A 24,181-nucleotide genomic window follows, 5' to 3' on the forward strand; every position below is an offset into this window, starting at 1 on the left:
GGAAAAGTGACTAAATGGAATGATTATCCAATAAAGAAAACAAAACATCGGACTACAGCAAAAACCATCATTGTATCAACTGCCATGTAGAGATTGACAATGAGTTTGTTTCAAAATAACTTCAATTACCATCCTCCCCCCCCCCCCCAGGTGACTGGTGACTGGTGGCTGAGACTGTCTTTGCCGATTGATGATGTACCCCAAGAGTTTCATTTAAGGCTGGAATAGGGGCTCGGGGGCTTGAAGGTTTTTTTGTTGCAAAGATCAGAATGAATTTACTTAATCAACACACGCAAAATGCTGGAGGAACTCAACAGGCCAGGCAGCATCTATGGAAGAGAAAACAGTCGACGTTTCGGGCCAAGACCCCTCAGTCCTTCTGAAGAGTTTCAGCCCGAAACATTGGCTGTACTCTTTCCCTTAGATGCTGCCTGGCCTGCTGAGTTCCTCCAGCATCTTGTGCGTGTTGCATGGATTCCCAGCATCTGCAGAATTTCTTATTTCAGAATGAATTTATTCTTTGGAAGACAGACTGTTGAAAAAAGAGAGAGAGAGAGAGAGATTATAACTGAGCAGATGCAGAGAGAAATTGCAGAAGCTAAAATACCAGCTGAAGGTGTCCTTCACGGTTCATTACATCATCAAAGATCAGTTCAAACCAGTTGCAGCAAAAGTCAAGGCTATGATGGAAATACCAAGCACAGCCATTGTCACTGGAATCTAACACTTCCAATCGGTTTGCTAACACAAGCAAATTGCTACTCTTTCTGAATGAGTCAACTGACAAGGAAACATGGAGAATAATACTGTCTTCAAAAAGACGTTCACCTATGGGTGTGATGGTTTTAGTACTCCCCCTAAGTAACTCCTCTTCCTACAGGTACTGATGCATCTGTATCTGGAATAGAGGAATCACCCATCTCTTCCCCTGTTCCCTCACCCCCCCCCGAGACCTGTTCAACGTAATGTGAGATAGCAAGGTAGCAGAAGTAAGGTGTCCAGAATAAGGAAAATCTCAGTGGTGGATTAGTCTGAGAAAAGAGAGAATGGGTAGATTTTGAAAGAGATACAGTTGATTTAAGTCACAAATGAGAAAAATTGCAGGTGCTGGAAATCCAAGCAACACCCACAACCCCCCCCTTCCTCCTTCACCATACCCCATTCCCTTTTCCCTTGCTCACCTGATCTCCTTACCTGCCCATTGCCTCCCTCTGGTGCTCCCCCCCCCACTTTTCTTTCTTCCATGGTCCTGTATTCTCTCCTGTTACATGCTCCCTTCTCCAGCCCAGTTTCACCAATTAAATTCTCAACTCTTTACTTCATCCCTTCCCACTCCTGGTTTCACCTTTCACCTTGTGTTTCTCTCAACCCTTCCCCCATCTTTTAAATCTACTCCTGATCTTTATTTCTCCAGTCCTGCAGAAGGGTCTCTGCCCAAAATGTCAACTGTACTCTTTTCCATAAATGCTGCCTGGCCTGCTGAGTTCCTCCAGCATTTTGTGAGTGTCAGTGGATTTAAGTGACACCTTGCATTTATAATTGAGAGCAGGAAATGGGGTAGAAGTAATTTCAAATGGAGAATTAAATCGATAATAGGAACTTTCTAAATAAAGAGGGAGTGCAATGGAAAAAGGAAGTATACTTCAGTGTGAAATTCAGAATGATATACTGTATCTTGGAAATCTCTGCAGGATAAAGGAAGAAAGTGGAACCAGGCAAGTTATTCTCAGTATAGAGAAGTGGAAGTATATTGTGCGACAAGTGTACACCACTACGCTAGTAACTTATGGTAGATGTACTCAAGATGCTGTCAAGTCTGTGATAAATGGAAAGATGTCACAATCCACAACCCAAGTTTTCATAAAAATTATTACAGCAGTGGAATCATCCTCCTGGCCATGGATGGCAAGTACTTGCTGATAAGTGATCCAGTATTCGATATGTAAATCTAGAGACAGTGAGTAAATCTACATGCAGAATCCTAGGGGGTAGTGATTTGTTGATGGTGGTTGATGTGTGGAGAGAAAATATGAGGCTGCTGGTTGTAAGTTTGCAGCAAAGAATGTAACTATGTGATTTTAAGAGAATGCCAATAAGAACAAAGAAGGTAGAACTGAGTTTAGCATAATAGGATCCGAAACTGAGCAATAGCAGGGAAAATAGCAAAGTGGTGATGGTTGGGATAGCAGCTGGGAGGAGCAAAGCTGACAATCAAGAGAAATGATAAGAGGGACAAGCAACACACGTGAAAAATGCTGGTGAACGCAGCAGGCCAGGCAGCATCTATAGCAAGAGGTACAGTCGACGTTTTGGGCCAAGACTCTTCGTCAGATTTCCAGCATCTGCAGATTTCCTCGTGTTTGTGTTATAAGAGGGACAACTGGTTGATTTGAAGGGGGAAAAGAAGATCTAATAATGATCAAGAGAAGGGGAAAAGGAGAAGGAAACATTTGACTTGAGGCTGGAGCAGCAACAAAATGGATGCAAAATAAAATCAGGCAATAGACATCAGTGAAGTCATCTCAAGGAAATGTATTGACACGCCCTCATAGAAAGTCTTCAATAACTTCAACAATTTCTGCAATAATGAAATCATGATGATGTACAGTATGCAAAGATTTTAATTTGTCTCTTAAATCACCAGGGGCAGCGCTAAGGTGGTGCTAGCTGGGGCTATAGCCCCAGCAGAAATTGCAATAGCACCAGCGTAGCACCACCAAGAAATTAACTGAAATTTCAAATACAAATTGCAGCTGCTTTGCTTTCTCTGTATAGTTTTGAATACAGCTTGTTTCTCCAGTGATCTAGTGAAACAGCGCCCCCAATTACCATAGCACCCACGCAATAAAGTTATAAACTCTGTCAGATCCACTCTACACTTCTACTTATTAGTTCATTGGACAGCCATTGCTGTCCTCAGATCAGTTAAGCTGATCCAAGATCATTTAAGGAGGTGATGTCACTCACTCTCACTCACGCGAGAGATTGATAGTATACATCCAGGCGCAGATCCGTGGTCTCGCGAGACTAACAGGTGCCCCCCCATACACACACATTGTGCTTTTACAAGCTAGCATAGGCCTGGCAAGTGCATTATTTTGGCGGCGTGAAAAAAGGATCAATTTTTAGTGAGAAAAATTACTATTCATTTGTAAAGAACATGCTTTCAATTATTGTCTGTGATTAATTTTGCAAAGAATGGGTGGCAGCCAGCCAAGTACTTCAAAACCTTGTTGGTTGTTTCACATTCAAATGATTCATTGCTTTGCTGTTCTCCTTGTTGCATTGTTCCAATTTTATTTTCATTACTTCTAATGATAGTCTTCAGATTCTCAGCTGTAAAAAAAGCAGGTAAAATAAAATTTTTGTTACAAGATTAAGATTCATGATTAAAGATCCAAGTTTATTTGTCTTGTGTCCATGAAAACATAAGAGTGAAATGCTTTATTTGTGTTTCTAACCAACACACCCGAGGGTAGCCCACAAGGATCGTCAACATTCTGCTGCCAACATAGCATGCCTCCAAAGCTTGACATTACAACATTGGACACAAGTAAGAAAAATCAAGCCCTATTCCTCCCTCCTACCCACGTCCATTAATCCCAGGACAGGCCTCCAGTGTACACGGACTTGGACCTGCACACACTGGGTTTCAACTTCCCCAGCAGGCTCGCAGGGATTTGTAGACTTGGAAGGATGGTTACACCACTGTGACAATCACATCTTCTAAAAATGCCACAATTGAGCTTGGGTTTGGCTTTGCCTGTTCCATACTGAGGTAAAAATGATCAACCCAGGGAATAAAAGTATTTTTATCACTGTATATTCTCTTGTGGAAATAATACAAGTGTGACACAGTATCTGTGTTTGTGTGTTTGTTTGAAATCACAAAACAGTGGCTAAGTCATGAACTTCATGAGTTCGAATGGGAGCAGTTTTATTGGAATTGCTGCACCAAGAAAAGACTGTTGGCCCTTAAAGCAACTATCACCATTGGGAACCGGGCACCTGTGAGGGAGCAGGTCTTCACAACTATGCCCTTCTGTGTCTCCTCCTGCTGTTTGCTGTCACATCTAGCCACCTGTACAATAAACACTGAGCCAAACATTACATATTTTCTTAATATTTACATTATCATTTTGAGTATGGACTTAAACTTTGCAATGTGTATGAGCAGATCCCAGGAGATTTATAACTACCTTATCAAGTACTTACTTGTCAGTTGAATGGCTCTTTGAATGGCACCTACTGTTTATGAAGAATACAGCCTGTTGTACACTTTATGTTTTTAACTGGCCTATAATTATTGTTTTCTGGTCCAGAGTGACCTATTTAATCTTGCATGGTGTCAAAATGCACAATGTAAGGCTACTGATGTCATTGGTACCCAGTACTGTGAGGAAATAATCATATTTGGATCATGTGGAAGGGCCTGGTCCAGCTGCGTAAATGCCACCATTTTACCCATAACCGATCTCTGAAGTCACAAGAGACTGCAGGTGCTGGAAGTCTGAAACAAAAACAAAGAAAACCTATTTCCCTCTACAGATGCAGCCAGACCCATTGAGTTTCTCTAGTGCGCTTTTGTGTGTAGATCACCAAAGTGATTTATAGTGCTTAAATTCAGTCTTCGGTCAGGTGGTCCGAAAAAAATAAAGCCTTAATTAAATTTATAGCCATTCAGACTGTGAAGGAACTTCACCCAAAAATGATAATCAGGAGCTAGTGTATCAGACAGGAGCTTGTGAATATGGGTTTTATTATATGTAAATGATTAAAGAAGTGCAACATTTTCACTGGCTCCTGGGAGCCCCTGATCCATGACAGTTCAAAGTGCAGAAGGAGCATTCAGAATACTATTGGGAATGCTAAGGCCATTCAGAGCCCTCAGAACTAAGTGACAGAAAGAACACACCACCACACAAGGAACCCACCCATGTATGGAAGAATCTATAGTTCTCACATTGGCCTTATTAGAACCCACTGAACCAGAGATGAAGCAAGTCACCTTCAATCTGGAAAGACACCTAAGAAGATGCAAAAGGAGGACCAAAGGCAAGACATATGAGAAATCCCATTCTAAATGTCTGGCTAGTAGAACAATGGAAAGTGTAAAGATAACCAACAATATCAGCTGAGGCAGGGTCAGAGGTCAGCCATGTACCAGAGCTATAATTAGGTGGTCATATTGATCAAGGTTCAAATGTTCAAATAAAAGTCAAAACAGCATATGCATATTCTACAAAACTTACTGAGCAAAAATTATCATTGGCCCAAGTCATATATATTAAAAACAACCCATTGTCAATACATTGAGTGACAATTTATTAACATCTTGTTTTTTTAAGGCTCATCCCCACCAAGATATCAATTGTAACTGTCCAAATTCATTTTATGTTTGAAATGTTCAAGCATTACATTACGCTTAATTTCGACTCCATAGTTTTAAAACTTAATCATAAACTCACCTTCTTTAAATTGCAGTTGTTCCTTTTACTGATGCAGCAATAAAGTAGTCTAAAAAAAATAACCAGTGCAATCACTCCCAATGCGATGAAGATAACGTAGAGATAAGCTGGCATTGAAGCTATACATAAAGAAGTAAAGAGACTTCAGAACGATGAGACACATGAATTCAAATACATACTGTGTAAAGCCATAAATGACTTATCATTGAAATATCAATGAAATGCCTTCTCCCTTCCTAGCCATACAAACTGTTGCTTAGAATATTAGGTACATATGTGATCATCACAGAAAGGATGTGATAACAATAGGGAGAGTGCAGAAGGCATTCACTAGGATGTTGCCTGGAATGTAGAGCTGTAATATAAAATGAGATTGGATAGGTTGGGTTTATTCTTACTGGAACTTAGGAGGCTTAGAGATCTAGAAAAGATGAACACCAGTAACTGGATTGATAGACTATTTTCCCTGTGTCAGAGGAATCTAGAAGACACATGTTTAAAGTATAGTAAAAGGAGGAATTTAAAGAAGATCTGAGAGGTAAGTTTTTTTTTACATACAGAAGGTGGTGGTTATCTGGAAAAAGCTGCTAAACAAGGTGGTAGAGGCAGATACAACTCCAACTCCAAAGACATTTGTATAGGTACTTGAATAGGAGAGAAGTAGAGGGATACAGCCTAATGTGGACAAATGGGATTAGTATAGATATGCATCACAATCAAGGAGGTTGAGATGGATCAAAAGTCCATTTCTGTTCCATACACTTCTATGTTTCTGAAGAAAGAAGCTCTCAGAAATCCAGCGGTGAAAAGAACAAAGAACTCAAATTTGATTTTTTTAAAATACCTTAATTTTCATTTTAAATGCATCAACCACCATTCCATTCATTTCAGATAAAGACATGTTTTAAAATTGTGCAATAGGTATGTATAAATCATTTTAAGGAAATTCTTGGCTATTGAATTTGAAAAATAACTTATTTATTAATCCATACATTTTTATTCAATAATTCACTTTGTGTGAATAATCCATTGAAAGGTGGTCGGTGTTGTGAAACTGTGTCATGGCAACAGAGTGGCAAAACTGTAGGAACTGCTGCCTCAGAACTCCAGTGACCTGTCTTCAATCCTCACTTCCAATATCACCTTTGCATGTTCTCCCTGTGAATAAATGAGTTTCTTTTGGGTTCTTCATGTGTTTAAAGTGTGACGGGGTCCTGAATTACCCCTATGAACTGTACTTTTGAAAAAGAGAGAGAGAGCTGTTCAACTCCAGACACCTTGTTATTAAGAGAGAGGCGAAGACTGCTTTGAGATGGTGTTATGGTTTTGCTGCAGCTTGTTTACACTTTGCAAGGACACTGGCAGCTTCTAAGTTCCTACAGAGAGAGAAGAGAGGAGCTGCTTGATGGACAACTGGTGTTCAGCATGGCGAGATAAATAGAAGGTCAGCTATTAGACCTACAGACACATGGTTTTGGACACTGAATGAGCATTGTTGTGCCCACAGAAAAGGTGGGTTTTGGAGGATCGATCAGTGGCTCTTGCAGTGTGAAAAGAGTGTGACCGGTGGGGAGTTATTCGTGTGTCCAACCCTCGCCTGGGTTGATAATTCCACCACAGAAGAATGGTCCCCTTTGTTGTGGTCACAGTCGGTGACTTCTAAAGGATTTTGGAGGACAACGGGAAGATTGACGGTGTCAGTTCACCTGAAGACTCAAATCTCTCCCTCTCTCCCTCTCTCTCTTTCACTACTCAACCCAATACCATAAACTGAACTGAACTTTACTCATCATTGTAAGACTATCTATTTACCCCTAGACTTGAAGAAGCTTGGTTTTCATATATTTACACACACACACACACACACACACACACATTATATATATATATAAAATCATTGCTAACCTGTTTTATATATCTGCATTTATGTTACTGTATTGCATAGTTACTAATAAATACCATTAGTTAATAGCAATACTGGATTCCGAAGTGTTTTCTATTTCTGCTGGATCTTTAACCTGTCACAGGGTACGTGACAAAAGAAAATGGAAAGTGAGATGGGAAAATTCCCTCTAGTATTGGATAATCAGAAGCCACTGAAAGTACACATAAGAGCTGGTGGATTAATTGGGCATTGAAAGTTGTCTCTAGTCTGTAGGGGAGTGGGGGAGGTTGAAGGGAATGTCGGGAGAATTAAATGAGATGAGTGTAATTAAGCATTTGATGATTGATGCAGACAGTGGATCGAATAAAATGTTTCTGTGCTGTTTGATTCTGTGAATCTATAACTCAAAATGTAATGGCTTGGAATATCCACTTTAAACAAGTTCAGGGAAGGTCTTCCATTTGCTACTGGAGAACTCTTACTTCAATATCAAGATTAATACTTACCTATTGGACAGGAAAAAAGTCAAGTCTTGCCTTTAAGATGGTTCTAAAAATTGGAAGCCAGAAGCAAGCAGGGAAGAAAAAAAACTACCAATCTGTCTGGCATACTCAATGATATAGTCGTATCAACTCTTCTAAGCTGGCTGTCATTTTAGTCAATCTTACAACTTTCCTATATAATAACATTTAAAATTAACAGTACCTATTTTTCCATACAGGGTGCTTCTAAAATCAAGGTGGAGATTAAACAGGCATTGCCTAAAACCTTCATGTAGCGGTAAAACATACCTCTCAAAAGTTTCCAAAGATATGAGTCAACATCCTTTTTAACTCCCAAGGGAGTCTAGCTGGCCCTATAACTGCTGATTGTCAGATCTACAAGGCAGTAAGGTATTCTAAACAATTTCTTCTTCAATTATACATTAGTGTAAACTTTGCTTATCTGATAACACATGCCAAACCATTCTGGAAAATCTATAATTTATGGAGATTAGCAAAGGAGTTTATCACTGCATTACGCTCCAGTATTTCTCTCGAAATTCACTTTTGCTTTCAGGTTTCATCATGGGTTTGTGCTTATTCGTTTGTAGCTAGAACGTTTTTCAGTTCATTTGTTTCTCCACCTTCACATTACACCCGTTTGGCCATTAATGTAAAAAGCACCTGATCGAGATAAGGGGATTTTCTGAAAAAAATATCTCTGGTAAACATCAACAACAGGGGAATCCACAGAATACATCTGCATTTCTATGTTATTTTACAGATTATCACAAAAATGCCCAAGTCAGTTTATGCAGATTTTAGAAGGCGTCAACAGCTTTTAGAAGGCGTCAACAGCTTTTAGAAGAATCAGGGATAGCCAAGTACAAAATCCTTCCATATCAGCATTCGAATTCTGACAATACGACAGCAGCCATTGATGTCTGTGAATAGATCTGGTATTTTCTATTTATATATACAATATCTTTCTTCAGAAAAATAAGTACAAAGGAGGTATATACTGAATTAAATAAAATGTGGCTGGTCACATTTGGGATAATTTCTAAATATTTGAGCTAAATATTTAGTTTGCCAATTCTTTGAGCCTAAAATGAATATTTTTGGAATCTCACAACATAACCAAAGAAGAAAATCTGGATTTTTGTGGGTTTTGCCGGTTGATTTTTCTATATCTTCCTTTTTCGATCTACATAAACTGCAGTTTGCCTACAAACATAGGATGCTGTGCCATGCATTATCAGATTCACAAAAGCCATAACAGCATAATTGAAGAAGATATTACTTAGGTTATCCTATTGCTTTCTGATCCTTAAGATCAGTTTTCATTAGGCCAGCCAGGTTTTCTTGGACCTCTATTACAAAGGATATCTCATTCCTTTGAAATCACTTGAAAGGTGACGTCATGCCACACATCATTGTACTCAGGTTTGATGACAACAATCAACTGAGCTACTCTCAACTATCCACAGATACACCGAACAAGTAAAAGACTTGTTTTCAAAGTTATCCATATGGGAGAGATAATGGGAAGGACATAAAAGTATTTCCCAAATAGCAAGAACTCCAAGAGAAAATGGCATTGCTGTACAAGTAACCTGCTTCTGCCCAGACTTAAATACTAGAAAGCACAACTTTACCAGCAATCGACTTTTGCAAAGTCACCCCCTCCCCCTTTTTATTCATCATCAAATAGGGAGAAATGGAGACTTGGGACCCTTTCCAACTGTATCTGTGACTTCCTGACCGACAGCAAGGATAGACAGTGACACCTTTGTCACTCTTATCCTCAACACTGGTGTCAAACAAGGCCGAGTCCTCAGCCCTCTACTTCACTTTCTATACTCTGATGACTACGTGGACAGATTCTGCTCTAACTTCATTTACAAGTTTGCAGAAGATACCATTGTAGTGAGCTGCATCTCAAATAACGATGAGTTGGAGTACAGGGAGGAGATAAGAGACCCTAGGTGGCAGCAACCTTTCTCTGCACGGCAGCAAAACAGACAAGCTGGTCATTGGCTTTAGGAAGGGGGATGTGAACCTGCTCCTGTTTGCATCAATGGTCCTGAGGCTGAGAACTTTAAGTTCCTATGAGTGAAGATCACCAACTGCTTGTCATGGTCCAACTACATAGAGGCCATTGTCAAGAAAGCTCACCAGTGCCTCTCCTCAGGAGGTGAAAGAAATTTGCCATGTTCCCTTTGAGCTTCACTAATTTTTTATCTTTGGCACCACAGAAAGCACTCTGTCCAGATGCATCTTGGCTTGGTATGGCAACTACTCTGCCTGCTACTGAGAGAAACTGTAGTGAGCTGTGGGCACAGCTCAGCTCGTCACAGAAACCAGCCTCCCCTTTATGGACTCTGTCTGTACTTCTCACAGTGCACATTCAGCTGTTATTGGGTTGCTAATGAGACAATAACAGCAAAATTGAGAATTTTTGGCATAATAACTTCTGCATGAAAAATCTAGATTAACAAATGAAAAACTGTTTCACAATTCAGTATTTCCTGCATAACTTCCAATACACTTGTTCTGCCACCATTTCTTGCACAAAGCCAATATCTTGAGATTATTTTTAAAGATCAGCTTTATTTGACACATGTACATCACATCTAAACAGACAATGAAATGCGTTGTTTGCATCAAATCAGTGAGGACTGCTGGGCAGCCCCCAGCTGTTGTCACACTTCCGACGACAACACAGCACACCCACAACTCACCCTCCCGAACCGTGTCTTTGGAATGTGGGAGGAAACTGGAGCAGCCGGGAGAAACCCACATGGTCACAGGGAGAATGTACAAACTACTTACAGGCAGCAGGGGGAATTGAACCCCAGACAGTGACCACTGACACTGTAAAGCAATTGTGCTAACCATTATGCCACTGTAGTTTTCAGATGTGAGTTGGTTTTAATTGCTAGCCTTCAATTTCAAAGAAGGTATTTATTCTCATTGCCACTGATGACCCTAATTTCTCATTACTGATTTAAATTCAATTTAAATAGGCTTATTTGTTTTAAATTTTCCACAGGTACATTATTCAACGTTGATTTGCACTTGCCTGCACAGTGGAGTTGGCTTGGAGTTGATTGCCTTTCACTGATTGGGTTCTCAACCTTACAGAAGAATGTTCTATTGTTGTAAAATGAGGTGAAGTTCTTCAGTGTAGCTTTTTTCCCACCATTTGAAAATGAAGTGTTATGCTTAGTCAACGGTTGGTCATTCAAGTAGAATGAAACTGGTATTCCTTTATGAACTTCGCATGATATATACATGTTTTGCTCATTTACACAATCGACTTCCATTATTGGTGTTGAAAGTTTCTCTAAAAGGAAATAAAAGTTTGAAAATATTATCCAACTTCATTTTTGTGCAATTATAGAATAAGACTTGGTTTTAAATTTTTGCAATAATCAGTATTCCATTACAGTACTGGGAATGACATCAGACTGGGAAATTCATCTATACCTTTACATTATAAGAATATAGATTTCTCAACAATTCATGAACCCATGAACACTACTTCATTGTTCCTTATTATGTAACACTTATTTATTTCATAACTTACAATAACTTTGTCTTTGCACTGTACTGCAAAGGCAAAATGACAAATTTCATGACAGTAATAATAAATCTGATTCTGCATACACTTGCTATTTATGAGCTACCTTTCTAAGTTCATGTTTTATCACACTTCATGCATGCCTTTCACAGTTTAAAAAGCCCACATTATTTATTTCTACAACTGGTTTTCCTATATAAACCATATAATTCAACAATCTAAATGGCCTTGATCAACAAAGTATTCAGTATCGTTCCTGACAAAAAAGTTCCAACAAGCAATATTTGGTTTAGTACTTTTTTCAGTTTAATGCCTGTTTTAAGTTTATATATAACATTTAACTCTATCCCAATAACATCTATGAATTTAATAGACATACTTTTTTTTATTTCCTTCACTGAGGTCTTTATCTTTCAAAAATCTAGAAATTGGACATGGTATTATAAATTCCTTCATGGCCTTGCCTTTCCATATTTCAAGTTCAAGTTTATTGTCATTCAACCATACACTTGTATAGAGCCAAACAAAACATCATTCCTCTGTGGCCAAGGTGCAAAACACAGTACACAGAATCACACACAGCACATACAGTTATTATATCACACAGCACATATAGTTGTGATAAGCACAATACAGTCACAAAGTAATTTAAGCACAAGTCCCTGATTGGCATGGCAAATAATTCTGTAAGAATTTCCCCATAAGTTTTTCCAATCCAACACTTCGTCATGTTTACTTAATAACTCTTTTTCCTAACACAACAACTGGCTTTGGAATACCTGTCAGTGATTGTTTATTGTTCAGTCTTCCTCTTCCTTAAACATATTTCTTTAATTGAGCTTTTGGTTAACTCTCCTGATATAGCCAGCTTATTTCATTAGCTTTTTGGAAACATCTTGGGACATTTGCTTCTATATTGAAGGGACTTGCAAAAACATGTTACTACTGAATCAAAAACACCTAAGCTTTAAATCTGTGGCCCTGCATTTTCTGGCCTCTGGGAAAAAATGACAGCAGTTTAGGACTGTCCACTGATTATAACTGCCAAATGTGAATCTTGTACTTCGTCATTTGGCTGTCCCACACCAAAAAAAAACAAAAGAGGCTCTTCTTCTAACTTCCTGGCACTCCCTCTCCAGTCTTTTACCCACTAGTGCAAACTCCTCTCTTTGTACTATTGATCATCTTTTGCCTACTCTATGACAAACCATCTGCAGCAGTTTTGCTCCATCATCTCCACTGTGCGCAGTGATATGAAGGAAAGCACACTATCTGTATTTGTGTATGACAGGGCTATTCCAACTTGCATGATGCCTTCAGAGTTGTGCACAGTAGAATATCACAGGCTGAGGTCCGCCTGTCAAGTTGGCATAGGCCGTCCATGCAGCACGGCTTTAACACACAGTTAAAGGCATACCAAAAATTCTAACCTGTAGTCTCCTTATTTTGCATGATATATCACCGATTAATCTGTTGTCATTTATATTGACATTGTGAGGGGATCCAGGAGTGCCCCTATTAACTGATTGAAGAGAGACCGAGAGAGAGAGACAGAGTTATTTACCACCGATAAGTTGCTTTTGGAAAAGAGAGAGAGAGAGACGAAGATTAACAGTTGGACTATCACTTTAAGGCATTGGAAGTAACTTTGGATTTTTACTGAGTTTGGAGTTGGAGACAGCACCGAGCAGCTCGAAGGTTGCTATGGTGACCAAAGGCAGATTGTTGATATTTCTTCTAGGGCTTGTGGCCTGCTTGTGCACTCCTTTACAGACAAAGGAAGGAGGGACTCTTTGAGTGACGGGTGATGCTCAGCCTGGTGAAATAAATAGGAGGTCAGATGATACAGACCTCAGGGCACATGATCTGGACACCGAATGAGCATTGTTGTGCCCACAGAGAAAGTGGGTTTTGGAGGATCGATCAGGCGGATCAATCCAAATTGCTATTCCATCGGTGAAGAAGGGGTTGACTGGTGGGGAATTGTCTATTGTCTATCCTCGCCCGGGTGATAGCTCCACCACAGAAGACCGGTCCCCCGGTTAAAGTCACAGTCGGTGACTTGTAACGGATTTCGGAGGACAACGAGAAGATCGACGGCATCAACTCACCTGAAGACTCAACTCACTCTCTCTCTCTCTCTCTCTCTCTCTCTCTCTCTCTCTCTCTCTCCCTCTCTCTCTCTCTCACTCTCTCTCTCTCTCTCTCTCTCTCTCTCTCTCTCTCTCTCTCTCTCTCTCTCTCTCTCTCTCTCTCTCTCTCTCTCTCTCTCTCTCTCTCTCTCTCTCTCTCTCTCTCTCTCTCTCTCTCTCTCTCTCTCTCCATCACTACTCAACTAAATACCACGAACTGAACTTTATTCAACATCGTAAGACTGTATCTTTTTACCCCTAGACTTAAAGAAGCTTGGTTTTTTCATACATATATATTCCACACTTACTTTTATATATAATCATTGCTAACCTGTCTGATTTATCTACATTTATATTACTGTATGGCGTAGTTACTAATAAATATTATTAGTTTATAGCAATACGAGACTCCAAAGTGTTTTCTATTTCTGCTGGTTCTTTATCCCCGTCACGGGGTACGTGACAACATCATAATGTCCACATCCTATTAATAACTCTTTATGCAGCTTGGCCCTTTGTCTAAGTTCCACTAAACTTCTCACATTGATGGGTCTGGGATACAAAATTGGGTTTCTGTTCCTGTCCACTTTTAGGTAATTAGAAGTTCCTTCTTAACAAGAGCCCTTGGAACTAAATTAATAGGAAAGGAAAGGTATATCGCATCCAGAGTTTCTCCGGTTAGCAGGTGATTTCCCTCCACGCCTCTCCGACGTAGTGGGGAACTGCGTAAGAGGCAAGTTACAGCAGAAGCCACTGCCTTCTGCTGGGTGAGTTTCCAAAGAGATCACCAGCTCGTAACTCAGCACAGATGGAAAGTGTGCAGGGGAGCCGGCTGGATTTGAACTCGGGACCTATCGTCACGAAGTCCGGCACTATGCCACCAGCCGGGTCTAAATCAATAGTAGCAGAAAAAAATCAAGTTGGAATAAAATGGATGGCTTTCCAATACCACCCAAGACCGAGAGATTTCCAATTGTACGGTTCTTTCCTGTTATCTTGGTGGAGTGTTTTAATGCCTAACGCCTCACTCAGCTCCGTCATTAATATTTAAGGATTAATACAATGTCAGTGAGAAAATAATCCTGTCAACCTGTATAATGTGAGAAATATCTACAGATAGTGTGGAATTCCTTTTTGTTTAAAGCCTTAGAAACGAGCATAACAATACTCCTCTGTATTAATGCTGAACATCAACTCCACTTTATCCTTAGTCGTGGAGGCCAAGTCACTGGGTATATTTGAATCGGAGGTTGATAGGTTTTTGATTAGTAAGGGCACCAAAGGTTACAGAGAGAAAGCAGGAGAATGGGGTTGAGAAGGATCATAAGTAAACCATGATGAAATTCATAGCAGACCAGACTCAATGGCCTGATTCTGCTGTGATGTGTTATGGCCTTATCCAATATTCGGAAGGGCAAAATGCAGCAACAGTCAAATATCATGAATTATGTTCCCATTCTTAAGGCACTTCCTGAATTTCAGAACTTGGTTTTATCACAGGAGCACCAAATTATAACACCTTAACTTAATTTCCATATCATAATTCGTGCACATAATGAAGCAATTCTTTTACCTAAGGGAACTATTCAGAATTTTAGAATGGGTTCAATTAAGTAAAGTTTAAAAGACATAGACTTACCAAATAAACGTAATATAATGTCTTGACTTAATGCCTGTATTCCCTTTTCGTCAAATACGTTCACTGTGTATTTTCCTTCATCAGATTTTGATGTGGAGATAATGCTCAGAGAACCATTTTGAAAAATGTTTACTCTCCTCTGAGATTCACCATACAACTTAGGAGCATTTTTGTATCGTGCGATCTGGTGCTGTCCTTTAAACCAACGAACAGAATGATTGGTACTGGAGTTTAGATTGGGAACGTCTAACAGAACTGAATCCCCAAGTTCTCTATCAACATTCACCTCACAGTTATTGCTTTCTGTAAGATACCATTCTGCAAAAGAAAAGAAAATGAAAGCTACTGATTTTAAAATAATTATGAAACATATATGAAACATTCTTTTTTATCTATAAAGAACTTCCAGGTCAGTTTATCTTACCAGACACAGCCATCAACAGAAAGAAGCTAAATAGTGAAAATATCCCATTGGAAACCATCCTGACAGATTTTAACTGTCTGGTCAGCACCCAGTCTTGGTTAGCGATCTTAAGGGAAAAAGTACAACAAATGTAAGAACACTGGGAAGTTTCTCAGGAATTTGACAGGAAGGAAGGGTGGAATAACAAACAAGGGTCAATTTGTATTCTGACACCAGATTTGCTCTAATTAGAGGTTAGCATAGCATATTTTGAAGGAAAAGCAATCTTAATCTCAAGATCTCCACATAAATATTGTCTAAAATAGTTTCAGCTGGAAAGAATATCCACAGAACTGCCACCGTGTCTCTGCAATGATTCAAGATGTGATCTTTCTAAACTTTAAATTATTTTTCCAGATGATCTGAATGCAGTGATGTTCCTTACAAAATCAAAGGTCAAACAGCATCCACAAATATCTGGTATCAAAGATGTTGGTTAATGAACCTATGAAAAGTTTGCTCTAGGCACGTATCAGAATACTGAATGCTAGATGTGATCCTTCACAATTGAGATAGTACATGGATATATGCAGAGAGGCAGTGATTATTTGATTCAGTTCATCTGCCCAAACTACTGCATTTCCCAGGAAGTAATTTTTCCAAAGAATGGAAGGAGTTCACACAATGCACCTAGCTGATAGTGACAGATAACCCTTAGCAGATTAATAAATTAGTCATTAGTAACAAATGGGAAATAATTGTACCATACCATAAATTCTTGAATAAGATATTATAGGATATGGAAACATAGAAACATAGAAAATAGGTGCAGGAGTAGGCCATTCGGCCCTTCGAGCCTGTACTGCCATTCAGTATGATCATGGCTGATCATCCAACTCAGAGCCCTGTACCAGCCTTCCCCCCATACCCCCTGATCCCTTTAGCCACAAGGGCCATATCTAACTCCCTCTTAAATATAGCCAATGAACTGGCCTCAACTGTTTCCTGTGGCAGAGAATTCCACAGATTCACCACTCTCTGTGTGAAGAAGTTTTTTCTAATCTCGGTCTAAAAGGCTTCCCCTTTATCCTCAGACTGTGACCCCTCGTTCTGGACTTCCCCAACGTCGGGAACAATCTTCCTGCATCTAGCCTGTCCAATCCCTTTAGGATTTTATATGTTTCAATAAGATCCCCCCTCAATCTTCTAAATTCCAGAGAGTATAAGCCTAGTCAATCCAGTCTTTCATCATATGAAAGTCCTGCCATCCCAGGAATCAATCTGGTGAACCTTCTTTGTACTCCCTCTATGGCAAGGATGTCTTTCCTCAGATTAGGGGACCAAAACTGCACAGAATACTCCAGGTAATATATTAAGTGAATTTCAAGCTCAGAGCATCCTATGTAAGAAAAGCAACAAGGACCTGAAACAGTGCTTTACATGCAATCTTGACCAGAAAGGATCTTCCAGTATTTTCTTAAAGTTGCAGAGAGTATTAGTAGATATAGTAACTATAGTTTTGCAGATTTACAGGATTCTGTCATCAAAGATTAGATTACATGTGGAATCTGAGAGTCTAGCCTGGAACAATGGCTTGAGGTAGAGGCAAATCTGAGAGAGTGCCACAGACACGCAAGTCTGCTTAGTTATCCAGAACCAAACTTGAAATCTTCATTTGCCAACTGCAGTAAAATGAGAGGCAAAGACATGTCAGGGAACGTACACGGTTCAAGCACTTGAGTACAAGATAGAGACCTCTGGCTCTAATTCTATAGGATCCCAGTAGTCCCATTTCTGGAATACTATTTAAGATCTTGTCTCCCTGGCTAAGGATTGATGTACATGCCTTAGGAGAAAGGAGTGAAAATTCACTACATTTGTAGGATGCTCGGTTTATTGCATAAAGAGAGATTAGGCTAACCAGCTCTCAATTAAAATGAAATGTGGTCTTATTGAAATGTATAAAATCCTTAAGGGGCTTAACACAGTGGATGTAGAGTTGATGTTCACCCAGACTGAAAGAAGGGTGTCACAATCTCAAAAATGAATCAGTCAAGCAGAAAGAAGATGAAAGGAAATTAAATGCTTTCACTCAAGAAGCTAGAGAATGTTTAGAATTTACTGGCTAAGAAGCTAAAAGAGGTTTATTCGCTCAGTGTATACACAAAGGGTCTAATGCAGGAAAATGACATTGAGGGTGATGAACAGCTAGGATCTTAATAAGTTTCATGTAGGCATGAAAGGCTGACCAGCCTATTTCAGTTTCTAGTCCTTGTGACTTTATGTTCCTACGTTGCTACAATGTCACAACTATGTTAAATGGTAATTTGAGTAAATGAGAAAGAAATGTCCTCCATCTAGAAAAAGACATCCAGAGCATTAGTTGGAAATTCATTTTGATGAACTATATATGAGAAAGAGGTCATTGAAAGCCCACAGGATGATTGGAATGAGCAATATAGAATAGAAATGGCCAAATTCAGACCAACAGGTGAAAACAACATACATGGTGCAAAATGCAATAATTTCTGTAGCAGTTGCTCTCAGGTCCCTGGTGTATCTCCCCACCTCACCTTAAACCTGGTACTTGATTCCCTAACCCTGGGAAAAAGGCTGTGCAATCACCCGACCCGCCAACCTTTCTCCATAACTCAAGATTCAAGAGTGTGGAGGAGAATTAAATAAATGTTACTCCAGATCCAAAAAACACACCTTTCTGCAAACATATTCTTGATGGCAGGCAGGCTGGCACCAGTGATGTATTGGACAGTTTTGACTACTTGTTGTAGATCCTTCCCGTCTGCCACAGCACAGTTTCCACACGATGTAGTGATGCAACATGTTTGGATTCTCTTTCCTGCGCATATGTGGAAGGAAGTTAAGTACAGATATGCATAGTCGAGCTCTCTTCAGCCTCATCAGAAAACAGAGGCATTGGTGAGCTTTCCTGATTGGTAGAATGAGTTCTGGGACCATGACAGGTTTTGCGAGATGTGCACTCCCAGGAGATTGAACTGTTTCATAGTTTCCACAGTTGTGCCATTGATGTAAAGAGGGGAGTGAGTGGTGCGAGTTCTCCTGAAGTCGACAACCATCTCCTTTTGTCTTGTTAACAATGAGGAAGAGGTTATTTGCCTGGCAGTAGGCCTCTAGCTCTTCCTCCTATTCTCTGTATGCCATTTCGTCATTGTTGGGAATGAGTCCCACCACCGTTGTGTTGTCGGTGAACTTGGCAATGTGATTTTTTGGGTGTTTGGCTGTGCAGTCATATGTGAGAACAGTGTAGAGAGATGGGCTTAGCACACAGCCTTGGGGGGCACTTGTGTTAAGGATGATGGGGAGGGAGGTGTGGTTGACATCCTGACTATCCGAGGTCAGTTCATTAGGAAGTCCAACACCCAGTTGCACAGTGGTGTACTTAAACCCAGGAGTAGCAGTTTGTCCACAACGTCTATGGGACAACAGTGTTGAATGCCGAACTGAAATCTAGACACAGCATTCTGGCATAGGTGTCCTCATTTTCTAGGTGTGTCAGGGCCAGGTGCATGACAGATGCAATAGCAGCTGTTGTAGAGTGTTTCTGTTCGTTAGTACATTGTTGAGTGTCCAGGGTAGCACTTCATGTTGATTGACATCAGTATCGTTGAGCGATGGTTGCTTAGTTCTGAAGGCGTAGTTATTTGGTACAGGAATGATGGTGACTGGTTTGAAGCATGTGGGGACAATAGCCTGGATGAGTGAAATGTTGACAATATCTGTGAAGACATCAGTGAACTGGTGTGCACACTCCCTGAGTACTTGGCCTGTGATGTTGTCTAGCCTGTCAGCTTTACGGCAGGTTGACACCCTGCAGAGTGCTTCTCACGTCTCCTGCTGTTAAAGATGGTGGCTGCTCACCCAAGAGGGGTGTAGCTTTCGTGGCTGGTGTTATGTTGCATGACTCACAGCACGCATAAAAGTTGTTTCGAGTGTGAAGGAGGAAGATGTCACTGATTCAGCTGACCCTGTTTGCCCTTGCATGGTCAGTAATGTCCTTGATGCCCAGCCACACACGCTGGGGATCATTAGCAACAGGTGTTCCTGAATCGTTTGTGCGTAGGTGATCATTGCCTTCTTGATGCCTAGGATGAGGTTTGCCCTGGCTGCTCTGAAACCGTGCTGTCTCCAGATTTGAAGGTAGTGTCCCAGACTTTTAGTAGGGAGTGCACCTCTGTGTTCAGCCAGGGCTTCTGGTTGAGCCATAGGATGAACACTCTTGATGTAGCAACACACTTACAGATGTAGCCAGTGACAGATGAAACATATTGCTCAAGGTCTGTGCCTTCTGTGCTTTGGAGAACTTACAGTATACACCAAGATTAAAAGTTGTGGATGAGCCAGGAGTTTCATAGTCTGTTGGGGACTACATCTGTGGCATTCAAGTCTGATGATGCAGCTCTGTACAGGAAAACCGGGTATGACTTACAGAGGGCCATTTCAAGAGCTAAGGAACAATTCTGAATGAGGTTGGAGGGGAAATCGGATACACATCAGCTCTGGCAGGGTTTGCAGGCCATTACTTCCTACAAAGTGAAACCTAACACCATGAATGGCAGCGATGCTTTACTCTCAGAGAAGTTCAACTCCTTTTATGCTCACTTTGACAGGGAGAATAAAACTACAGCTATGAAGATCCCTGAAGCACCCAATGATCCTATGACTTCTACCCTCAGAGGCCAACATCAGGCTGTCTTTCAAGAGGGTGAACCCTCACAAGGCCACAGGCCTCAATGGAGAATCTGGAAGGTCTCTGAAAACCTGTGCTAACCAACTGGCGGGAGTGTTCAAAGACATTTTCATTCTCTCGTTGCTACAGGCAGAAGATCCCCCCGCTTCAAAAGGGCAACAATTATACCAATGCCAAGATGAGCAGTGTGAGCTGCCTTAACAACTATTGTCTAGTAGCACTCACATCTACGATGATGAGAGGTTGCTTATGGCTAGAATTAACTCCTGTCTCAGAAAGCACCTGGACCCACTACAGTTTACCCATCATCAACAGACCTATGGTGGATACCTATGGTGGAAAAACTTCTTCACACAGAGAGTGGTGAATCTGTGGAATTCTCTGCCACAGCAAACTGTTGAGGCCAGTTCATTGGCTATGTTTAAGAGGGAGTTAGATATGGCCCTTGTGGCTACAGGGGTCAGGGGGTATGGAGGGAAGGCTGGGTTCTGAGTTGGATGATCAGCCATGATCATAATAAATGGCGGTGCAGGCTCGAAGGGCCGAATGGCCTACTCCTGCACCTATTTTCTATGCTTCTATGTTTCTATCATTGGCTCTTCACACAACCTTGGATCACCTGGACAATATAAATGCCTATGTCAGAAAGTTGTTTATGGTATTGATTCCAACTCAGCGTTTAGCACAATCATTCCTACAGTTCTGATCAAAATGCTGCAGAACCTGGGCTCTCTGCAACTGAATCCTCGACTTCCTAACCGGTAGACCATAATCTGTGAGGATCTCCACCTTGCTGATAATCAACACTGGTGCACCTCAGGGAAGTGTGCCTACTGCTCTACACCCATGATTGTGTGACTAGGCAAATCCCATCTATACATTTTCAGTTGATACAACCATTGATGGCAGAATCTCAGATAGTGACGAGATACATCAGCTAGTTGGTGATGTCACAGCAACAACCTTGCACTCAGTGTCAGTAAAACCAAAAAACAGATTGTGGACTTTGGAAAGGTTAAGATGAGGGAACACACACCAGTCCTCATAGAGGGATCAGAAGTGAAAGGAGTGAGCAATTCCAAGTTGCTGGGTGTTGACATCTCTGAGGGTCCAATCTGGACCCAACATAGGGATGCAGCGAAAAAGGCACGGCAGCATTTGAAGTTTGTGGAGATCTCGTACGTCACCAAAAACACTCGCAAATTTCTACAGGTGTACCACGGCGGACATTCTAACTGATTGCATCATGGGAGAGGGATACTGCACAGGCCTGAAACCAGCTGCACAGAGTCGTAAATTTAGTCAGTTCCATCATGGGCACTAGTCTCCATAATATCCAGGACATCTTCAAGGAGCGATGCTTCTAAAAGGTGGCATCCATCATTAAGGACTATCACCCAGGTCATGCCTTGTTCTTATTGCTACCATCAGGAAGGAGATACAGAAGCAGGAAGGCACATACTCAACAATTCAGGAACAGCTTCTTCCATAGTCATAGTCATAGTCATACTTTATTGATCCCGGGGGAAATTGGTCTTTGTTACAGTTGCACCATAAATAATAAATAGTTAAACAGTAATATGTAAATTATGAAATAAGTCCAGGACCAGCCTATTGGCTCAGGATGTCTGACCCTCCAAGGGAGGAGTTGTAAAGTTTGATGGCCACAGGCAGGAATGACTTCCTATGACGCTCTGTGTTGCATCTTGGTGGAATGAGTCTCTGGCTGAATGTACTCCTGTGCCCACCCAGTACATTATGTAGTGGATGGGAGACATTGACCAAGATGGCATGCAACTTGGACAGCATCCTCTTTTCAGACACCTCCGTGAGAGAGTCCAGTTCCATCCCCACAACACACTGGCCTTACAAATGAGTTTGTTGATTCTGTTGCTGTCTGCTACCCTCAGCCTGCTGCCCCAGCACACAACAGCAAACATGATAGCACTGGCCACCACAGACTCATAGAACATCCTCAGCATCGTCCGGCAGATGTTAAAGGACCTCAGTCTCCTCAGGAAATAGAGACGGCTCTGACCCTTCTTGTAGACAGCCTCAGTGTTCTTTGACCAATTGTCAATTCGTGTCCCCAGGTATTTGTAATCCTCCACCATGTCCACACTGACCCCCTGGATGGAAACAGGGGTCACCGGTACCTTAGCTCTCCTCAGGTCTACCACCAGCTCCTTAGTCTTTTTCACATTAAGCTGCAGATAATTCTGCTCACACCATGTGACAAAGTTTCCTACCATAGCCCTGTTCTCAGCCTCATCTCCCTTGCTGATGCATCCAACTATGGCAGAGTCATCCGAAAACTTCTGAAGATGACAAGACTCTGTGCAGTAGTTGAAGTCCGAGATGTAAATGGTGAAGAGAAAGGGAGACAAGACAGTCCCCTGTGGAGCCCCAGTGCTGCTGATCACTCTGTCGGACACACAATGTTGCAAGCACACGTACTGTGGTCTGCCAGTCAGGTAATCAAGAATCCATGACACCAGGGAAGCATCCACCTGCATCGCTGTCAGCTTCTCCCCCAGCAGAGCAGGGCGGATACCATTCGATTTCTGAGTGGGCATTGAACCCATGAACACTACCTCACTACTTTTTTATTTCTATTTTTGCACTACTTATTTAATTTAGCTATTTAATATATTTTGTAGCCTGGGAAAAAATACACACGCAGAACAACAAATACTTTTTCGGGTCTTAAATTCCTTTATCTGTTTTAGATGTTTTATTGCAGAAAGAAGGTATCAAAATAAAAATAACAAAACAAATTTTAAAAAATACAGTTCACGCTGTTACACTCTCAGCTCAACTTCGGACCAGATCCTTGTTACGCATGCAGTATGGAAAAAAAATAAAACAACATATACAAAACCATATGGTAGTGGCAATTCTAAGAAACAATACAAATAATGTAAGAATCCCACCAACCCGGTACACATAATCGAAAATATGGATAAATACATTTCATCTTAACTAAGAGATATACTCACATTTGGCACACACGTGCTTAACTTCCGAACACTTTGAAATTTTCTCGTGTTTACCTTGAAATGAGCTCTCCTCGCTCACACTACGTGAACACATTCACATTGCTCTGTTACATACACATTTGGTCATGAAACAATAAAGAAAGACAAACTTTTACAAAAACTTTTACAATATATTGCCTTGTAGTTGAATTACTAAAAAGACTATGCCAATAGGTTGATTAAGGGCTTTACAATTAGGCTATTACAAACAAGTACAAACCAACTTCCATGGATGTTATCAAATATTGTCAACCTTTCCTCACCAAACCTGGGAAAAACATTCCAATGTCGTCCCTCTAGAACTCTTTGTTCTACTCCACATGTAAAATGACATCACCGTTTTCTCTTAAAGGCACGGGCAGCCGGTTATTTTAGTATTACCAAGGTGAATACACAAATCAGAATCAGGTTTATTAGCACCAGCATGTCATGTGACGTGACATTTATTAACTTTGCAGCAGCAGTTCAATGCAATGCAATAAGAGTAAAAATAATAATAAATAAATCAATCACAGTATACTTATATTGAATAGATTAAAAATTGTGCAAACACAGAAATAATATGTATTTAAAAAGTGAGGTCGTGTTCAAGGGTTCAATGTACATTTAGGAATTGGATGGCAGAGGGGAAGAAGCTGTTCCTGAATCGCTGAGTGTGTGCCTTCAGGCTTCTGTACCTCCTACCTGATGGTAACAGAGAGAAAAGGGCATGCCCTGGGTGCTGGAGGTCCTTAATAATGGACGCCGCCTTTCTGAGACTTTGAGTGCACTTTAACAATAAACAAATAATATTCAACTGTCACCTGGTTACATATATTTATA

The 24,181-nt window shown here is 40.7% G+C and overlaps 1 protein-coding gene across 1 annotated transcript; it reads right to left on the reverse strand.

Annotated features, from left to right (window-relative positions):
- Positions 1–1,212: 1,212 nt before the first annotated feature.
- LOC134347522 (T-cell surface antigen CD2-like) lies at positions 1,213–24,181 on the reverse strand. Its single transcript, XM_063049862.1, has 6 exons — positions 23,321–24,181; positions 15,617–15,722; positions 15,193–15,510; positions 10,921–11,184; positions 5,469–5,587; positions 1,213–3,336 (listed from the first exon to the last, which is right to left on the reverse strand). Exons 2-6 carry the CDS (start codon positions 15,672–15,674, stop codon positions 3,325–3,327), a joined length of 771 nt encoding a protein of 256 aa, XP_062905932.1. The 5' UTR covers positions 15,675–15,722; positions 23,321–24,181; the 3' UTR covers positions 1,213–3,324.

The sequence above is a fragment of the Mobula hypostoma genome, chromosome 6 (genome assembly GCF_963921235.1).
Source record: "Mobula hypostoma chromosome 6, sMobHyp1.1, whole genome shotgun sequence".
Taxonomy (NCBI): domain Eukaryota; kingdom Metazoa; phylum Chordata; class Chondrichthyes; order Myliobatiformes; family Myliobatidae; genus Mobula; species Mobula hypostoma.

What these genes read in the sequence shown, in the direction of transcription:
- LOC134347522 (XM_063049862.1), bottom strand. Translation starts at nt 15,674, where the DNA reads ATGGTTTCCAATGGGATATTTTCACTATTTAGCTTCTTTCTGTTGATG. An exon ending in TCTGTTGATGGCTGTGTCTG is followed by an intron (nt 15,511 to 15,616) that starts GTAAGATAAACT and finishes TTTCTTTTGCAG; the next exon opens with AATGGTATCTTACAGAAAGC. An exon ending in AAGCCAACTCCACTGTGCAG is followed by an intron (nt 5,588 to 10,920) that starts GCAAGTGCAAAT and finishes CTTTATGTATAG; the next exon opens with CTTCAATGCCAGCTTATCTC.